At 45.2% G+C, this 20571-nt stretch overlaps 2 protein-coding genes across 15 annotated transcripts in view; both read right to left on the bottom strand.

The window, feature by feature from the left end:
* PRDM15 (PR/SET domain 15) overlaps nucleotides 1–9833 on the bottom strand; it is a 33993-nt gene extending 24160 nt beyond the window's left edge. For 4 of the 12 annotated variants that reach the window (XM_084530682.1, XM_084530690.1, XM_084530689.1 and 1 more), the window contains exons 1-5: nucleotides 9685–9833; nucleotides 7142–7177; nucleotides 6601–6646; nucleotides 3450–3543; nucleotides 680–833 (exon numbers count right to left, since the gene is read on the bottom strand). In XM_084530682.1, the coding sequence (XP_084386808.1) occupies nucleotides 680–833; nucleotides 3450–3543; nucleotides 6601–6637 (285 nt within the window). In that variant the 5' untranslated portion in view covers nucleotides 6638–6646; nucleotides 7142–7177; nucleotides 9685–9833. Of the gene's footprint in view, nucleotides 1–679; nucleotides 834–1330; nucleotides 3417–3449; nucleotides 3544–6600; nucleotides 6647–7141; nucleotides 7178–7245; nucleotides 7445–8097; nucleotides 8365–9684 lie in introns of those variants that run through there. The other 8 variants (XM_084530683.1, XM_084530684.1, XM_084530688.1 and 5 more) reach the window with 7 other exon arrangements.
* A 1325-nt stretch (nucleotides 9834–11158) lies between these two features.
* The window catches only part of C2CD2 (C2 calcium dependent domain containing 2), a 39650-nt gene continuing 30237 nt past the window's right edge, over nucleotides 11159–20571 (bottom strand). For 2 of the 3 annotated variants that reach the window (XM_084530783.1, XM_084530782.1), the window contains one exon: nucleotides 11159–15681. In XM_084530783.1, coding sequence (XP_084386909.1) covers nucleotides 15455–15681 — 227 coding nt within the window. In that variant the 3' untranslated portion in view covers nucleotides 11159–15454. Of the gene's footprint in view, nucleotides 15682–19150; nucleotides 19188–20571 lie in introns of all 3 variants that reach the window. The other variant, XM_084530784.1, reaches the window with a different exon arrangement.

Here is a 20571-nt window from a genome sequence, read left to right as displayed (position 1 = left end):
AGACTACCAGGGGCAGCATGGGAACAAAGAGAACTTCTATCCCCAAAGTCTTGCTTTAGCCACTAGTTCTTCACAAAATTTGAATGACTGTATATAGGTAAACAGTGTAGAATCCAAACAGCACACTGGGAAACACCCATCAGCCCATGTCACATCTCTAAATCTTTGCTTCTGAGTCACGTAGTACTGAATTACATTTTTACCGGGGCATTTCTCCCACCAAAACTTTTAAAGAGAAAAATAACACAAATGCAAGCCAGACAAAAATACATTTATTGCACGTTCCATAAGAATAATGCACATGCCACTGACTAAGCAAACAAAACCAAATTGAACACAGTTATTAAAAAAAAAAAAGAAAAAAAAGAAAGAAATGAACTGCCATAGGCATGACACTTCCTGTATCATCACGTTTAGGTGCCAGACAAGCAGTTTTGCTGACAGTATTCTGGCTTTATCTCCTATAAGGACGTTAACTCCAAACACACAGAACAAGCCCCCAGATCAGTTCTTCTGCATCGTGCCCAGAGAATGCTCATTTAGGTAGACTGGTATAGGGCATGCCTAAATGATGTCCCAAATAATTGCCATCACATTTTTTTCCATAGTAGTAGATAGCATAAAATCATCGTGGGTAAAACAGACTCACTTCAATTGCTTTACACATGCCATATCTTACCTTCAGTGGGAAAACTGATTCTTTTTCAAGCTTGGCAACTCTCTTGGATTCAAATGGGCCAAACTGCGTACGTTTCACTAGCTGTGTCAAAGCAAATACTCCTTCAGTCCCATCTTCCAATTGTCTTATCTCCAAATTAGAAGGCAGAGATGATCTAAGATTGAAGAGAGAATTGAGTTATATATGGGATAAGACTGCAGGAACTCATCGAAGGAAGATGTCAGCATCTATTTCTCCAGTCTCTAGAGACAGAAAATAGTTTTCTGTCAAAATACCCTGATTTCTGTAAGGATTTATAAACAGAGGAGAAAAACTACCAGTGGTGGAGGAGGGCCAAATCAGCAATTACTCGAGAGTGCTCAAGCAATATATAAGTCCAGGAACGCAGCAGGGTGCACCTGAGGGTGTACGGGAGTGATCCAGTACCACAGTGAAGCTGTTCTGTGTCACCTTTGAAAGAAAGACCCTGGACATCAGGGGAGGTCCCTGGTGATTTGAGAAAGAAAAATGTTGCACTCCTTCAAAAAAGAGCAAAAGGAACTAGAGGTCAATCAGCCTTGCTGCAGTCCCTAGGAAAATCATGGAGCAAGACACTTTGGGAGGTATTCATGGGCACATGACGAATGTGCATCGGTTAAGTGAAATCCATACCTGACAAACCATTTGTCATCCAGGATAAAATGACCCGTTTATGGATGAAGGCAGAGCAGTGGATGTCATTTCCCTTGACTTTAGCAAGGCTTTCAACACGATCTCTGACCATGTTATTGTATCCAAGTTGGGATGTTATGGTCAAACACCCAATACAGCCTTGATTTTTCAGTTCTGTGCTAGCGAATGAAAACCTAAATATAACCAGACAGGCTACTGGATAAAAGTTGACACTGGCTGATCTGCTTTCCTATCTAGATGAAGAGAAATACAGAAAGATTACAATCTTGGTGATAAGCAAATCAACTGAAAAAACCTGCTTTCAGTTTTAGTAATAGAATATGCAACGTTAGGGTCGGTGAAGTTCAGGAGACGTTTCTTAATGCCATTTTTCTAACCATTGAGCATTTATTTTATCTTTCCAGCGGGACAGAGGAAAACAACCATCATGTGGTTATGCAACTAGACAGGGTGTTAAGAGATTCATATCCAGTTTGTGGTTAAACTTGCCCTCAACCTCAGACAAATCACTCTCTCAGATACTGTTCCCCAGATGTAAAATAAGTTACATCTTGTTTCAATTACATTTCTTGTTTCCCTTTCTTATCCTACTGGTTTTCAGCTGTAAACTCTTCAAAAATAAATACATTTTTCTGTATCATGGTCATTTTAAAATCCTGCTTTTAAAGCCAGCAGCCAATGCTTCCACTAAGGAACACCTAAGCACCTCTGTGTTCAAAAAGGCTGAAAACCAGTGCACACACCACATTCACAAGGATTCACAACTGGAACATCTGGACACTACTGCAGTCCTCCACCACATGAAGAAACAAGAGTATTAAATCGTAAGGCAACAACAACAAAAAGCCCAACCATTAAAGGTATGAGATAGTAGTTTAACTTGTTGTTGAATCTGCTTAATATAGGTTGGAGTTACCGCACCGCCCAGCCTGGGACCAGTTTTTAGAAAAGTACCTCCATCACCAGTTTATACCATTCCTTCAGGCATTTCAAAATTACCCTCATGTCCAAAGCACCTCTACTGTCGGGGCTGTTCAAACAGTAGCCCCCATGAACACTGGCTGCCTAAGTTTGTTATTTGAGGATTTGCAGCCATAGAAACTGACGTCTATCAGGAACTTACACGGGGCTGCTGGACTTCCTGAAGGCTCAGAGAAATGGCTACTGCTCATGCGTACATCCAGCAAACGTGCACCCTGGGCCACAAAGAGCACCCTGCCCGTGCAGAGAGGCGTCATGGTACACGCACGGCAGATGTTTGTTACAAAATGATCCTGGGAACACACGGTATGGCTTGCACAGCCAGGACGTGTCAGACTTGCTGCCCACGTGCCCATGGTTTCTGTCTGTGACTTCCCAAGAAATAGAGAAGCTTCATAAAGCTCGTGAAGCCCATTGAACTCACTTCCCTTTCTGGGATCTGTGCCACATCTTCATGATAGCTGTTTCTCCTCCTTAGCAAAAGTCCCACATTTTACACATTGAAGTGAATTTTGCTTACAATGCCAGATTTCTTTTCTCTGTAAAAAATACACTACTCACTGTTGTTTTCTCCTACTGCATTTAGCCTCTTTGTTTCTTTTGGCAAGCATGACTGTTTCTGCTGCGCTGTTGTAGGCTTACTGACAGGAGTATTATCCATAATCATTCATACAGGCTCACAATAATGAGAACAACTTGTTTTGCTTCTCAGTGGAGGAATTACAGAGGTTATACCAAGCAGGAGGATACAACCATTCACAGCACTGGGAAATCCTTCTGTGCTTGTCTGAAACCTGTACGGTACATCTGAGGAGGGGAACGAGCTGCAGGTACTCGACCAAGACATCACCCCATCTGGCGCTGTCTCACTTTTTGCCAGAAACTTAAGCAAAGAAGCCAAGTCCTGATGAGCAGCAAGTTATTTTTTGGCTTCAATTCAGTCGAGCACTTAAGTTTCTCCATCATTTTTTCTACTTCTCTGTGAAGGCTGTGTCCTTTTCATAGACTGGGAGTTCACTTCTCAGCTGTCAGCGTTAACAACCCATTAACAAACAAATCTGACTTGAGGCACTAATGTGAGCTTTGGTTAGCCAGCACTGACACAAATGCTCCTTACCTGGCCCTGCTCAGCACAAAGGAATCTTTGACTGTCACCACTGGGCCCAGCTCAGGACACTCTGAATCATGGTACTGCCCACAGTCCTCGCACCCTGCAAGGAAGCAGACAGCAAAGTTCATGGAAAGTGCTGCTGTAGCACAGCTGCCTCTTTCAAGAGCCAAACGCAAAATCTAGCACAAAGCAAAATACTTATAAAACAGTGTTTTATTTATATTGATTAAAAGAATACGTATAACAGAACACTGAGGTGATAGCTGGCACCCACGTAGGTGAGATAATATACATTATGATCAGTACTATCAGAACACAATTGTTTAAATCTTCTCTCTGAGGAAACTAATTACCATACATGCACAAGAAATATTCTGCTTAAAGATGGGATTATTCCTCAGATAAAGTGCCATGATGTCTAGCAGCCTGAGAAAACTGCATTACTCCTGGCTGCATTATTCCAAAACTGCCTTACTCCAGGCTTTTAGAAACAGCTTGAGTAGCACGGTTGTTTTAGAAAGAAGAGATGCAAATCCCTGGTGCCAGTAGCAGAACCTGCACAAGGCACGGAGGTGGAGCAGGAGCCGAGCACCTGATGCGCTCACACTCCTCAGGCAGGGCAGAGGCAGCGTCTGGCAGCGAGTTAGCAGAGCTCAGAGACAGCTTCTGGTGCCTTCCCAAACAAGCCGGCTGACTAAGCAACGCACCGAGGCTACTCCTTAGCTCACTTTCAGCTCACCTCAGTTAACTTCTAGTTTAAGTGCAAATTACTCAGACCTGAAAGGCTCCTAAGAAATAATTTTCAGACTGGGATGATTTGAAACTTTGCAAAATAAGCTAACTTAGCAGGATTTCAAACACGCATACACTGCTTCACTGTGAAAACCAGCTGTCAAACTGCGCTGCCCGGGCAGCTGCTGACGCAGCACAGGGGATGATCGCACAGGGGTTATCTTCTTAGCGCTCCCCATTCACAAGGGCAGGTCAGGCAACCCCAGCAAGGCTGCAAAGCAGAGGGTTGGTACACTTTGTTTGGGATGAGAACAAGAGAAAAGCAGTTTTGTCCCAGGGCACGCTCCCTCTGGTGAAGATAAACTGTACTCCTAACTGGACACCTCTCCCTCCCAGTTTGTCTCACTGAACTAACAACAGGATCTCATCTAAGACGGGGAAAAGGGATCCCAAACTACACAACACAGCTCCCTGTCGGTTGTGCTGTTTTTCTTTTTCTCCTGGCAAAAAAACCACAAGAGCTTAGCAGTGAAAATCCACAGAAACTTCACAAATGGCAGTGCCAGCTCACGCAAGCCCCAAGCCCAGCCACTGCTTCCTGCACAGCTCTTTGCGGTGCCTGCTGGTGAACTCCGTCACAAAACAACCATCCAGTGCCCATCAGTTCATTTTTCAGCAGAAGGAATTTCCCAGCCCAGTTTGCCACGCTGGCAGTGGCAGTTTACCATCCCACCATCCCACTCTTCTGTGTGGCAAACTCAGCTACCTGTAGCTCGCACTGCACTTAATATTCTAATATAATCCGGGTTAAATGTAAATTTCCAACACCAACTAGGGTGGAGGAGCCACGGAGGAATGTGTAAAGCAGACTGCTGAAAAGAACCGGATTATCACCCGGGATGGGTTGTCACCACCGACGGGGACTGGAAGGAATAGCCGGAATGACAGCTTCTTCAGCTGGCTTTGCTGCCAAAGGAAAGGAAGCACTTCGTTTGCTCTTCCCCTTATCTTTTGGCGACACCGAAGCGGCCTTCACTCCTGCAAAAATAGCCACTGCACTGGTTCAATGAGCATCGTCCAAAAGTACAGGCAGGAAGGAGATAGGTGCCTCTCGCTGCTGCATGGATGAATGATCGAAGCAGAGGGAACAAGAGACTGACACAGGGTGGCACATCTCAAAATCTGAGGGATGCCTTGGAGCAGACAACCCCCACGGCTGGTTCACTCGCCATATGGGACGCTTTCAAGAGATTACGGCCATGGGAGAAATACAAAACCAAGAGAAATTAAGCATTTAGCCTAAATGCCAAAATACCCTGGGGAGGGCAAGTTCACAAAGTTTTATGAAAAATTTTCCGAAACTCTCTTATGTCTATGAAATACATATTCAGTGGCGTTAACTGTGGGAGTGCACAGCACCACTCATAACAACTCGCTCTTCCCGAGCTTGAGCACTCCCCATATTCCATGGGAAAAACTTACACAGAGCACAAGAAAGCACAAGAAATTTAGTGACTTCTGCCTCCACTGGAAGATGAAAAAAGGCTGTGTGACACCATCAATCTAAAATTAGGGAATGATACCACATCCCCATCCTTGTCGGCATCTACCAGGGTCTTTTTACGAAAAAGAAGTCACCGTAATCTCACCACTGGTATCTGCAACTCAACAAAAATTCCCACCAAGTCATCACTGTTTTTTAAGGAACCCCAGTACATATGTTGTAGAGGGAAGAGTTAGCTACCATAAAGTCAACGCACAGCTGTGGAGCCATCAAGAGCGAAAGACTGCGGATTCCTATCACCAAAGACATAGGCTCTGCTCTGCTCTTCCCAGATCGGACCCAGAATGCCCAAGTCCCCTCTGCTCACACATGTATGTGAGTGAACTCTGCATCTTCTAACCTTTTTTCCACTGTAGCACCAGACGGGTGACAAACAGAGGGGTTAGGCTGGGAAGCAAGCCCACAGCTGAGGTCCACCAAGCACAGGCTGCTGCCCGCTGCACCCCTGTTCAGGCAGCACATCTCACACTGGGCTCGTCCTGAAAGATTAACCAGCCTGCATCCTCCTGCTGGAGGCTACAGGTCAGAGCTCCCTGTGCAAAGCCCTGGCTGCCAAAGCTGGCAGTACAAGCACAGGGCTTAGACTTGTCCCTGGCAAGCCCCGAGCCTTCAACCACACTTATTTCAGCCATGAAGAAGCTGTTCTGCTAAGTCACATCCACAGGGCTCTTCATCTGTTTGCCGACGGAAACAGGAAAATGTGTATGCTTAAAATTAGCAGCCTTCTCTCCACTCCCCCATAAGCTGTCTGAGCTTCCTTTACATAAATAAAAAATGAGTCTGTTTCAGTCTTTAATTTCAAACGTTCTGCAGAGACAAGTCACATCACAAGAGGTAACTCATCTTCCTTCCAGTACTTACAAATAAACATAGTCTCATCGCTGCCATCTTCAGCCATTTTTCAAGCCTGCCAAAACACAAGAGATGAAGTTAGTTCTGAATGAGTTTTACTTTCACCATATTAGTGAAACATCCCGTTACGGAGTGATGATGCTGACTGACCCAGAGCACACCCAAACACACCCCTGGCTCCTGCTGGGACAGAAAAGGAAAATCCCCCAGTGATGGCTGTATCATTACACGCGTTGCTGAATTCACTTGCAAGAAGCCCAAATGGAGCTTCACGGGCACCTCTCTCTAGGCAATGCCATCTTAAGCAGCTCCCCTCCTGCCAACCTCCAGGCATTTCTCTGCACCCTGTGTTAGAAGCTCTTGTGGAACCTCAGAACAAGCAACATCATATCGAAGGGTAGATTAAAAATCATCTGTGAAGGGCTGGATTACTGATTTAATAAACACAAAAGCCTACACTCTGCAGATACAGATCTGTTCCAAAGGCAAATGTACAGGTTGGTAACAAGCATCAGGAAACGGAAAATCAAATCCCGTCTCTGTCACTGACCTGCCATGAAATGGTAACCCACCAATTTGCTTTCACCTGTAAAACAAGGATAATCCACATTCACTTTCATAAACCAGTTTTGGCAGTATGTATTAAAAACTCACATAAGCACTATTTATTGCTCCTCGATGTCTAGACGATCTGAAATCCTTTTGGCAAGCAGCCTGTGATTATGCATGACTAAGATCACTCAAGTGGGCTCTAGAAGACAGTTTTCCCTTTTCAAACCTTGAAATTCTCCTCTTCGCATAAGGGATCCTCCCAATGCCCCAGCAAGAGGCAAAGCAACACAAAGATCCTGACCTAAGTCCAAGAGAGAATGTGGCTGCAGAAACAGCAAGTACAGTGGTCAAGAAGATAACAGGCAAGAGCCTGAACCTGTGAGGAGGACAGAGGAGAGGGAAGGTGACCAAAGACACACCAGGCTGGCAGAGCCCTGTTTGAAAAAAGGCCTAGAATTTGCTACTGCAACAACAGAAACCTGTCCAAAGATGTACACAAGCCTGGGCACCCCAGCCTTCCTGCACAGCCCTCCCAAATCCTTCCTCTTGCCAGCAGCACGGCCCCTCCTAACGCCTGCTGCCTCGTAAGGGGCTATCACTGCCAACGCAGCACCAGCCGTTTATGGCTCCTGGGGAATAAACACACGTAACAAGACATTTACATGTTTATACAGAAGTCTGGTGCTGGGAAGCAGCAGCAATTCAGGGAAATTCCCCAAAGCTATCTTCCCGAAAGCAGATAGGCAACGCAACAGGTATTTAGTGCACCTGGGGTGCACTAGTACAAAACAAGCCATAGAAAGTGAACCACAGGCTGATGGCAAGAATGGTTTGCTTCCTAACCAAGATGCTCTGTGGATGCTCTGCACTATTTCAAGAAGTGTATGTCCAGTTATTTTTAGACAGTTTGTGTCCTGACAAGACTTTCATCCTAAATACGGCTGAATTAACAACTACTCTCCTCAGTCAGTGGTTCAGATACACAGGGGATGCGGTGCAGCAAGATCAGCAGTACTGCTGTGCAACCCGCTCTTCAAAGGCGCGCCTGCTTTCCTGTGTCACCCTTCCCAAACAGCAGACTGATGACCGGCAGCGTTACCAGAGCACCAAGGTCGATCTTGCTCTAGCAGCCCTAAGATCAGAATAGCAATAAAGTGGGGGGGGGGAGAGAAATCATAGTGGCATAAATACCAGTCAAGGTGATGGAGAAAAACTGCTGAGGTCCCTCACACATACCTCACTTAATTGATGAGACTGTATTTCAGCTATCATCTGCACTACCTTAATTTTCAGTTTTGTAGCGAGCGTTTTCCTTTTCCACAGAGCAAACTTTCTGAGTCAGCCTCCATCTTTCCTGCGCTCAGCACAGTGACCTGCTGTGCTCTGAAAAAAAATCAAAACACAACAGGAACGGGTATTAGGTGTCAAACCCACCCGCGTCCCTGCGTGCAGGTGCAGGAGGAGCACTGACCGCCTTGCACTATCAGCCCTTGCACTGCTACAAGCTCCTGAGGCGTTGTCTTCCCGTTCGTAATTTATTAGAAATATAAGGAAGGAAGGACGCCAGAAGTGGGTTTAAGGATGCTGATGTGCAGATACACAAGCTCTCACCTGCGGGCTTCAAAACCCTTCAAAACCCTTCACAAACCCCAGGGGCTTTTGAGCCCGGTGCCATGATGTCATCACGCGGCGGCACCGGGCACACGCTCACTTCACCTTTTATCTCCTGTTCACTCTGGGCTATATATATATTATACATTTTTTTTATTCAGGGCTCTTTTTTTTTTTTTTTTAAATTATTTTGAAGCATTTCTGTCAGAAAAGTGTTACGTGAAGCCACCCGTCCCACCGCACCAAACCACCCTGCCTTGCACGGGGGAAAAACCAAAGCCGGCGAGAAAACTCCCTTTTTATTTTCCACGTCAACATGTGTCACTCTCTCTATATTTTTCACATTAAAAAAAAATAAAATAAGATTTTATATATATATAATATATATATATTTCCACACAAAGGGGCAGCGGTGGCCAGGCGGCCACAACCCAGGTGGAAACGCACCCGGGGGGGGACACCCTCCCGTGCCCTCAGAGCGGGCGGGCGCCCCAGCAGCCGTTAAGGGCCGTTAAGGGCCGTTAACGGCCGCCGCCCGTCAGGGAGCCGGCGGAGGGCTCCCGCTGGGGCCCGAGCCGCGATCCGGGAGCGGCTCCGCCGGGTTTTGCCTCGGACCCGCGGTGCTCGCCCCCCTCCTTCCCTCCCTCCCTCCCTCCCTCCGGCGCGGCGGCGCGGCCGCTGTAACAAAGAACAGGCGGCGTGGAGGCGGAGGAGGAGGAGGAGGAGGACGTGGAGGAGGGGACGGAGCCGCCGCTGCCGCCGCCGCCGCCGCCGCCGCCGCGCCCGGAGCCCGCCCCCGCCGCCGCCACGGCCCCGGGAGGGGAGGGAGGGGAGGGAGGGGGGGGGGGAACCGGGAGGGGAGGGGGGGCCGCGCGCGCGCGCGCGGGGTGGGGAGGGGGGGTGGGGGGGGGCGCGTGGCGGCGGCGTTACCTGCCCCGGGAACGGCCCGAGCCGGATCGGATCCGGGCTCCGGGTTCCGATCCGCTCCGGAAACCACGCGACGGCGGAAGACGGCGCGGCCGGGGCGCGGGGCACGCTGGGAGATGTAGTCCTCGCCGTGTCCTCACCACCACCCCCCCTCCCCTCTTCCCCCCTGCCGCCTTGGTGAACGGGATCCATAAATTAAATAAATAAATAAATGAATAAATAAATGAAGCGTCAGGGTTGCTTGGTTAAGGGGGATTACTCTGCGATGTGTGGAAGCGGTCCGGCTCTTTCCCCAGAGAAGCTGTGGGTGCCCCATCCCTGGAGGGGCTCAAGGCCAGGCTGGATGGGGCTGTGGGCAGCCTGGGCTGGGGGGAGGTGTCCCTGCCCATGGCAGGGGGGTGGATCCAGGATCCAGGTGTCCTTTAAGGTCCCTTCCAACCCAACCCATCTATGATTCTCTGATCGGGAGTTACACGCACGTTTCTTAGCCAAAGCAGTCTGGGTTTACAACGCGTGTGTGCCCGCACCCCGCAGCTCCCACACGCTTTCTGTGTGTATTTTTTCAGCATTGGCATCAGGCCACGAACTCGTGCATTATACCTGGCTTGATCCTTGGCACAGAGATGAAAAAAACGAGGATGCCTTTCATTCACTGTTCAGGAACGATGAACCAAGCGACAGAATGTGGCACCTGCCATAGCTCGGAGGCTTCTTGTCACTTTTGCTAGCATACCCTCACAGCACCACAGAAGTTAAATAAATAAAGACCCAAGATTAGAGCAGAAAGGAAAATGAGGAAACTTTGTCAGGAGCGCAATAGGGGATTTCAGCTAAGCGCTTCAAGGACTTGAAATAAATAGGCAGAGAGGTGTGGGCAGTAACTCTCACGGCAACGTACAGTTTCCTTGCAAAAGAAGGTGCAACACTCACTTTTGGGAAGAAAAAGCACTGCTGTGTCTGTTTTCATGTGAATGTTTTGGCTTGCTTTCCTCCAGTCTGGTAGGGCTTTGTGGAAGCATTCATTTAGAATGCAAACTTTTTGTCAGAAAGATCGCAAGAGAACCTCATTCGCAGGCAGTGCTCATTTTAGTACTGGTGTCTTTCATACAGGACCTATGCACTAACACCCCTTTTGCCTCCCAATACCTCCCCCAAATTACAAATGGTTTCAGGGTAATACTATAAAACTGAGAGAATAAATAATGAGTAACCATGGTGATTCTACAATTCCCCCTTCCATTAGATTCCCACCCTGTCCGTGTTTCAGATAATTCTTAAGGAACAAGAGAGGGCTCCTTGTAGGGCTGGGTGCGCCTGGATTATCAGAAATAACCCACGGTGTCGGCACAGAGTAGGTGGAGGAGTCTGCCCCTGGACAAGCAGGTGAACGATCTGCATTAAACAACAGGTCAAATTCGTGGAGTAGAAAACTGCTTATTAAGGTTGGCTGACTAGGTACGTAGGACAGCACACAACACAGAGTCAACTGGCGTTTATTGTATGTACAGCAGTAGTTATTTCTTTAAAAAATCCTCGCGCTTTTTAGTGATGTAATAAATCTGTACATCGTAGGCTTCTTAATTACACCAACTTAATTTTACATACACACACAGAAAAACAACAACAACAAAATAAAACACCACAGAAGTGACCATCACAGTTGTATGCTAGGAAAAAATGTTTTACTCCCCCTGGAATATCAAAGCATAGTACATTGTTGGGAAATACAAAGTTACAGTATTGGAAATACCTCAGATCCCTCCTTCACAGATCCTTCGCACTGTGCCAGCACCTTGCATAGTAGCAGTTTGGATATCCTGAGTGAAATGGTATTATTCACCCCTGACTTCAAGCAATCCTCCCTGTTACGTCGTTAATCTTGGACTGTTTGTCACCAAGGCTGCGGCTCAGCAATGCGCCGAGGCATTTGCTAACTTAAAACACGTGAATAAATCCACCGAGGTGCTGTGGAGGTCAGAGTAGGAGGTCAGCTGTGCCTGCTCACAGGGGGAATGAATGCCTTTGGAGCTCTGGTACGCTTCCTTCTGTACCAAAAGCGCTTACCTCAAGCTTCAGCTCTACAGGTAAAATGCAGCAATAAGCTAAAACAGAAAATCCAGGTGACTCCCACCTTGTAGAGCTCTTGCCCCTTGTAACACCTTGATTTACCAGAGCTAAAAGAGATGTTAAAACAAGAGCAAGGCTCTCTTCCCCCATACATTCAACATTTTATGTAGTCAATTCCACTTTTTCCCTATGATATTTCACATATCAAGAACACCAAAGTATTACTTGAAATACATAGCAGAGAGCTTTCATTTGAAAACCACCTGGGACTAGTGAGGAGCTGCAGCACTAAAAACAACCCTAAAATTTCAACTTCACTGATCCTCGAACTGGTATCACAGGCAGGCAACAGCATCGTCTGAGAAAAGCAGGACTGGAAACCAAGCCCTCTTGAGAGCCAGGCAGTAACTATGGGTCTGTATGACCTAGAGCCCCAGCCAAAGAGTCAGCAGGGGAATAAAAATCTAACAGAAAGCATAAGAATAAAGCCCAGAATTTATGCTTGCACAGTTTTATTACCTCTCCATTAAGCCGAACAAATTTGCCAAAGGTATTTTGCTTTTTAAATGAATATATATATATTTTTTTTTTCATTATGACATCCCTTCTTCCTGCAGCCTCAGTTTCAAAAGTGTTGGGAGTGAAATGACTGACATTTTCTCCTGGGGTGAATTGAATGTGAAACACAGTGCCTTAGGGATAAAGGAGCCCCTCCTCTTCAAAGTGACTTTTAAAGTGATCTTTAAGTGAACATTAACAAAGTTACCTAGGTTGTATTCACATGTGAGATATTAAGCAGCTTTATCACTTTAATTTACAAAGAAATTTTTAATTCTTGTACTTCTTGTTCAGTTAAAATTCCCAGAAAAGCCAAGGCAAATCTTGGCTAGGTAGGGATGCAGGTCGTCATGTCATAAAAACGAAATGCTTAAATGTTATAAAGCAAAAGCAAATCACAAACACAGACTAAGAAGGTTCAATTATGGACAGAAATATTTATCTTGTTTTTACAATATGACAAAAATCATTTTTTGGAAGAGGTGAGGAACACACGCCAGCCAGATGCAGAGGTCAAATATCAAACCAAATGATGTTTATTTTCCTGAGGAGTGAAGGCAATTAAAAAACAAGATTCCCGTGATTTCCTTTTAACCCCAAATGCCTTGCTTTCCTCATCTTCATAATTAATTCTCTTTCAATATACGTGAGCACAAATCTTCACACAGTTTGCAGTATATATATATATATATACACACACTGCAGTTCCCACCATTTAAGACACACATTTAGGCAATTACCAAGACTTTTGGAAAGATCAACCAAAAAAAAAAAAAAAAACCAACAACAAAAAAAAAAACACCAAAAATGCCTCAGGGTGTGTCTGTTCTTTGGGGTAAGATACAAGCAAACCCTTCTGTATTCTGCACATTATTCAGTGTTATTTCCACTTCATCCTACAGTAAATGATAAAGCTTTTGTAAATTAAAATCCCAGTTCAGTAATTTAAACAGACTCCAAGTAGTGTTATATACTCCCTCTACATTCCCAATTCTCCAGCTCTTAGTGTATGGGGTGCTGCTATCCGCAGAGCTGTCTCGCTTTGGTTTCTTCAATTTGGTGGTTAGTCTTCCTCTTTCAGCAAACAAAACCGAACATTTAAAATTTGTGATGGATTTCATCACCCACCCTGCCCCAGCATGCAAAGAGTTCCTAGCAAAGTCGAGGGGAAAAGTGCACGTTTAAGAAACTTGACTTCAGGTTTTTGGATGCTCAGATCGTGGTCTGCTGTAAAATGAATGAATGAATCCTAACTTCTACTTTGTGTTAAAATAACTACAAACAAAAGTGTTCACACACACTCAAGCAGGACAAACCCATATTACTAAACTGGGATTTTTAAGCACATTACAGCTCCAGGACACTCATGTGTAACAAATTATCAAAACACAGAATATTAAAATGCCTTCAAGTGTTTTCATAATAAGCAGCATGCTTAAACATACAGCCATCTGATAGTCCGGACTGTTGTACTACAGTGATTTTACTAGGTTACACATAAATGTTACTTTTAAGCAGTAGACTCAGTTAAAATATTTTGACAATTCATTTCTTCTACTATTTTGCTGGTTAAAAAAAAAAAAAAAAAAAAAGTTATTTTTATCTTTGAAAAAGAAAATACCAAGGAACCTAGAGTCCATTGGAAGTTTTGATACGTGTTTCTGTTCTTCAGCGACTTTCTATTTTTGAAGAATGGTTTAAGTTGAAAGCTGAAATATCTGCCAAAGCCTTGGATGAATTTTAAGGGACAGGAAGGGGAAACCCTGTTGGCAAAGCAGGCACAGTCTATCTTCCATTTGTGTCAGTAGTTTTGATGGAATGGATGTTTTTATTGGAGAAAGAGAACAGGCTTGGTCCTTTGTCCTCAGCAGGAATGTATACAATGGAAAGCTATAGGTATGCATGAAAGGTGGTACCTGTGAAACACTGCCTTTTACCCTCTTAAATAGCTGAAACAAGAACTATGCCTTTACTTTCACCAGTTTTTCCTTTCAACTTAAAGGAGTTAAAGGAGCCAGCTGCAATATTTAATGAGGGGAAAAAAGTCAGAAAGCCAACTGAACGCTCACCCCATAGCAACACTGGTAGATCGAGAAACTGAAAGACCGAGGGAACTGTGATCATTATTTTTTTTTAAGAGTTCTCTTCACAACTGTGTTTTCTAAGATCTCAGTAAGTATTTGGCAAGTAAAACAAGCTGTCTAATGAGAAGTTTATATAGGGTTAAATATGCTCTGTTTGACACTTATTGCTCCTAGCTTTGCATTTGATATGATGGTTTATATCCTTGTCTAACAAGTACTTGGTAGAAGGAATTAGAGCCCCTAAGATAGGTTTTTGCATTAGCAGCACAGCTTCTCACACAGGGAAGAAAAGCTACAGAGGAGAAGTCTTAACTGTTTTGCTTGCAAGTAGACTCAAGTAGACTTTTAAAAAAGTTCTGTTTTTTTTTTTTTAGAGTATAACCTATGCACAGAACATTAAACAATATGCTAGTATAAGTGTTTGCATAATTTATTGATTTTATGGCTAATATAAAAGGCATCTCTCCACCTACATGGACTGAGCAGTTATTATAGCAGGCTACAGATATTACAGTAGGCTATCTTAATCAGCATTTTAGGTCTGCTTCTGAAAACTTACCCGTTTCCAAATTACAATACAAACTGGATCTGGGTCTCTCTTTTCCCTTTCAGCCTGACCAGAAACACAAACTGAGACTTGTGTTGCTACTACTCCATGCTGCAGCAAGGAAGCACAGTGGCATCTTCTCTCTTGATAGTGGTTCAGCCATAGAGCAGGTATGGTTTTTCAGTTCTCAGCTCCCCACTAATGTAAACTATGTGCTCACGTGCAGGTCCTCTCCACCTGCACCATTCCCTGTCCTCCCTCATTTTGTACAATAACCCACTCAATCCTCCAAAAGCTGTCACGATGCAATTAGCGCTGCCTGTATTCGGAGGAACAACTCGATAACCAGAGAGAAAAATGTTCTGGAAGAATAAACAAAAAAGACAAGCCTTCTGTTTATTCCTTGACCACTGCGTTAGCGAACATCATTTTATGCAAGTCATCAGCCTCATTCGTATTCTTTAGTACTGCTCTGTAAACAACTGATGTGCAATATCCCACCAGAGAGCGTCCGCTCTTATACATATGGTTCTGCCGAAGCACCGTTCAGTTTGCTCTTGCTTTTGTTCTTGGAAAGCAGCTTTCTGTTAAGAAGACGTGAAAGCGTGCCTCCCTTCTTGCGTGTCTCCTCCGACAGGGGCTGCTGCAGGTAGACAAGATCGTTGTGCGACTGGCTCATTCCCGGGTCCTTCTGATGGTGTCGCCGACGGAAGAAGAGCTTCGCGCTTTTTTTCAAAATCCCACCTGCAGAAGCAGAGAGCAGAGGCACAGGACACTTTAGACAGAACGGGCTGCTTTCCTCTTGGACCACAGCTTTACCTTTAACTGCACCACTACTAAAAAACAGCCTGGGTCTCAACATCTCCAGATTGAGCACAACCCTCTTAACAATTCAATGTTAGAAAGCTAAGAGAGTGGTGCATCTAAATCAGCAATATTGATGGCTTGTAACTGATGGGACATAGGAGCACGAGTCCCGCATTGGAACAAGTGATTTTGGATACTGGCAAACGTGAGCAATCGCTGTGCTGTCAGCCAGAGGCACACATACATACACTACATGCTACTGAATCCACCTTCCCCCACTCGACCCAGACAAATACCATGAAGAAATTCAGGCTCCATGAAATTATGTATTTCTCTGCTTCTCCTCGTTCCATGCAGGTATCATGCAAACTGAATCGCTTAGATTCGAGACAGACTGTGGTAGCTCTACAACTATGCATATCCACACGCTCTTACAGTCAGCAGGTAAGTTCAGGAGAGAAGAGCTCGCACGCGTTGCTGGAGGAGCACTACAGAAAGAGTAGTTTTTCCTTCAGTTCTCTCCGAACTGATGCAGTTGAAAAGGAAGGAAAGCTACCGTGCAATCTATCTACAAGCAATCAAGTATTAATCCTCTGATTTCAACTTCTAAAGTCAATCCACGCATCTCGGGCAAGTTGCCTTCCTTACACTTTGTTTCAAGTGTTCTTCTGAAAGCTATGATAGTGTTCAAACATACACATGCACAGCGTTTAGTGTGGGTTGCACACTGGGTTCTCAAACGTCAAACAGGCATATGCAACCTTTCTAATGCAATAAAAGTACGGTGTATTTCACAGAAAGAATGAAATAGAGAAAGAAATGCTACTGTCTGTTGTTTCAGCAGTAAAAGAAGCTGAAACAAAAAGATGACCCCGTTATGCACAAAGTGAAGGTGGCATTTTAATCTGAAGTGCAGGACGCGGTTGGTGCCTGAGCTCAGCACCTGGCAGCCAGCCCGCATGCAGCAGACTGGAACAAGCCAGGCTGCACGTATTCTACAAGAGGTCAGCACCATCACCTAGAGTAGCCATCATCAAGCGTTCGCTGTTTGAAAATCCTGCTAGAAATAACAATTCACCTCAAACAGATTACAAATAATATTACACCTGCTGCCAATAGATTCAGAAATTTGCCCAAATCCCTTCTTGTGGTAAATCAGTCCAGGTTCCTTTATTTTTGTAGTACTCCTCCTCTTGATCCCATGTCAAACCTGCTGTGCAGCCAAGGCAATTGCAGCTATCGTCTCACCAGGGCTTCGTGCTGGCAACACCAGACACCAGCAGTTTTCCTTCTTTGCAAGCCCTGGCTGTTTCTGCAGCCAGCATTGTGCCAAATTCCACCTTCCCTTTCCACATGCATTCCTGATGTGTAAGGCAGCCCGGTGGCAGCTGACAGGGATGCTACCAGCAGCACTCAGCCAGGTGCCAGCACATCAGCCCAGCATTAACACAGTGATCGATTTGTGCAGAACTGGGCACTGTCGTCGCCCCAGTGGCACAAGCCAATTTGAACGGAGGAGGACCCAGGTAGCAAGCCAACACAGGAGGTTTCTGGCAGTCGGGTGGGTACGTGCGTGAGGACAGTCACCTCCCCGGCAAAGCTTCCGCAGCCTGCTCCCCTACCACAACCAGGTTTCCTTACTCCTTCTCAAATCAACCATTAAATCGTGTCACCACGCAGTCTCCATTCTGCTTTTCCTCCCATTGCAAACGGATGCAAAAAGCAATGCTCAGACTAATTCCTGCATGTGACCATGTCCAACAACTAGGATTACATCATTATCAAAGGACTCAAGGCGGGCTGCGTGGCATTTCGCACAGCAGCAGCTGCCGAATAGGCAATTCATGGCAGCCCTGCTCCACGCAGCCAGATGTTTTGTTCAGACCGGAACACTTACAAATGTGTGCTTGGCATTATTACTTTTTATTTTACGGACTAGGCACTCAGCATCCGGGAGGATATTCCAGCACGTTTTGTCTGGCTGAGGCCGAGACTTAGCTCACCAGGCACAACGGGATTGAAGCAGAAGTCGGCTGAAAGCAACTGCAACTCACGGATTTGACTCTCGACTGCTCTCCCATCACCCCCTGACTGATCACTTTGGCAAGGCAGTACCACTTCAAGCTCTTGTCAACAGCATAAAAGAAGCAGTGTTTTACCCCGTGACACTGACAGTTGTTAATATGCCGGGGCTGGGGGAGGTTGCTGAGGCCCTGCTGCTGTGCGGCTTTTGTTTTAGCACTCAGCTGTTCTGCCCAGCAGACTTGGCAGCTGCAGCAGAAGTTGTGCCAATGGGAGGTACAGGACAGAAGAGTTTATCTGTAAACAGATACTTAGTCCTATCCATTCAGACCGATTTTCCATCCTAGGGAACAGAACCAAACAAAGAATGATGCAAAACCTGTGCTGGTGGCCCAGGACAACTCGCTACAGCTGAAAAAGCTGCAGGCAGCACTTCCCTGAGAACAGCATGGCCTCAGCAAAAGCAGGAGCCCCTTGGCATGAAAGCTTGTGTTTTCAGAGGTACTGAGGTCACCGGTACCTGGAAGCTTGCCACATCCCCACTGCCACCCATCAGTCTCCAGCCAGCCTGGCACGTGCTGCCTGAGGGTGGCTCTAGCTGCTGTGGAGGCATGCACCCCGACCGAGGAGATCGGGTACAGGGCAAATCACAAGCTTGGTGATGCTCGTGCTGTTTGCATGCTTACTTCTCGAGTTCAACAGGATCCGCATGCCAACTTTGCCCCTAACACCAGGAGATAAGCAGAGAGAGTCTCAAGAGCACTGTCCAGACTCAGGTCTTCACAGGCTCCTGAGCACAGGCTTGTGGGGCTAGGATCACTTTGGTCGATAACAGAAATTAGATTCAGATTCCCTTCTACATCTACTAGGAAACGAATAGAGTTGCTTCTTTCCATTCCTTCCCAACTCCAAAACAGTTTTAATCCAAGTGACTGTAAACAGCTGCTGAGGAACTTGTAGCTCAAGGAGTTTGGCTAGAAAAGAGATCTAGAAAACTGTAAGCAGCAGCTTTTAAAATAAGCATTCTGTGTATGCATATCCAGTATGGGGTCACACATGGTTGCATGAGCAGATGTTTGACCGATAACCAGATAGGACAGGAATGGGCATGGTGGACAGAGATCGGGAGCACAGAGCACCCCTCCAAGCCTTCCTTGCAGCCCACTCCGTGTGACCCACCTGGACAGCACACCCACCACGAATTTGTTACGGCAGACGAGTCTGCGAGGGCATCCGAGCACAGGAAGGCCATTTTGGAGGGGGGAAAGAAATGGATGGGGGGAGAAGAAGACAGGTGCCAAACTACATTTTGCTTTGGTTTTTACAATGAGAGTACCATTGTAAAGCTACATTTTCTTTAAAAAGTAAGACGAAAGTAACTTACTGTGTAGGTAATTAATTCTGGCTGGCATAGTGGTCCTCTTAAGTTTATAAAAGGGAATGGGTAAGAAACAGGAAGTCAGAAAGGTAAAGAACAAAAATATGCAAGACTAAAAAAATAGAGAGAAAGACAACGCTAACTTTAAGACATTAATACCATACACAAGGCATTTTAAAGAAGAAGGCTGTTTTTTGCTGTTGCTGTTCTTGTTTTTTAGAAGGGAAGGCGTTTAACAAAAAAACCCCTTGAACTATTCAAACCTAACTCAGGAAGACATTTCTACCTCCTTTCCCTATCTCACTCTATAAAAGTTCTTTGGCTGTGACAAAGCAGAGATTCAAGATTTCCACACAAAGATCTGTGCATAAGGAAAGGGATTTTAGACTGTTTTTAGAGATCTTTTTCAGCTGAGACAACTGTCTCAAATATTAGAGATAACTTGCCCTTTTTTAGCAGTCCCACCCTACACTGTGCAAAGAGAATCTTCAGAAGTCTGATCTCTTTGCAACGTACTGCACAGGGAAAAAAAAAAAAAGAGACAACAGTTCACAAACAAACTTCCATTTGCATATTTTGAATAACACATTAAAGAGGAGTTCAGAGGTTTTTGCAAAATCTCATACAGCTTTGTAAATCTCACCAAAAAGACAAATGTTCACTTCATGCTTAGCTGCCTAACCCCACCCCAAACACACCCAAAACTTTCTAATGCCAAACTGATTGTTGCTGTGCCATTCTAAACTATCAGATGAAAAAAAAAAAAAAAAGTGCTGTGAAAAGACAAGACCTCAATGTCCTAAGGGAGAACTTTGACAAAGAGGCCTTACAGATACACCTTATGTGGGGCACATTACAATAATCTAGTACTATACTGAGGTTTTGTAGAAAGCCATTTCACACTATCTCAGGATAAGGAAAGAAGATAAAATAAAGCAAAAGAGGGATGAATACGGGTGAGAAACTGCCATTTTTGCAACTTGTATGCGCATCCCCTGAGGCTGGTGTGCTGCCTGTTCAAGGCACAGGTGGAAGTCCACTGAAGTCACTCTTCTTTCAGACTTTCTAACAGCCACCTGTGTCTACCACATAGCCACAAGACAGCACAACAGCCTAAGAGGTCATTGGTCAAAGGAAACACAACGAATCCTAAGACATTTCTAAATTGCAGCTATCCAGGCATGTAACTACATGAGCAAAATGATCTGACCCTTTATTTACTTATTAAATTATGCTTTATTACAGTTTATAGAAAACTATGTATTAATGAAAACAGAAAAACTTCTGGCTCAGCCATTGGTGCTGACTGAGCACATATTTTAGTGAGGGCAGGGAAGCTTGTGCTCAGAGAAGCAAGGAAGAAAAAAGGAAGACAAGCAACCTACCAGGAAGCAACCACAGGACCTTGCCATTTCACATCAGTAATG

The sequence above is a fragment of the Aythya ferina genome (genome assembly GCF_964211825.1).
Source record: "Aythya ferina genome assembly, chromosome: 1".
In the NCBI taxonomy this organism is placed as follows: domain Eukaryota; kingdom Metazoa; phylum Chordata; class Aves; order Anseriformes; family Anatidae; genus Aythya; species Aythya ferina.
This window is presented reverse-complemented; position numbering and strand designations above follow the sequence as displayed.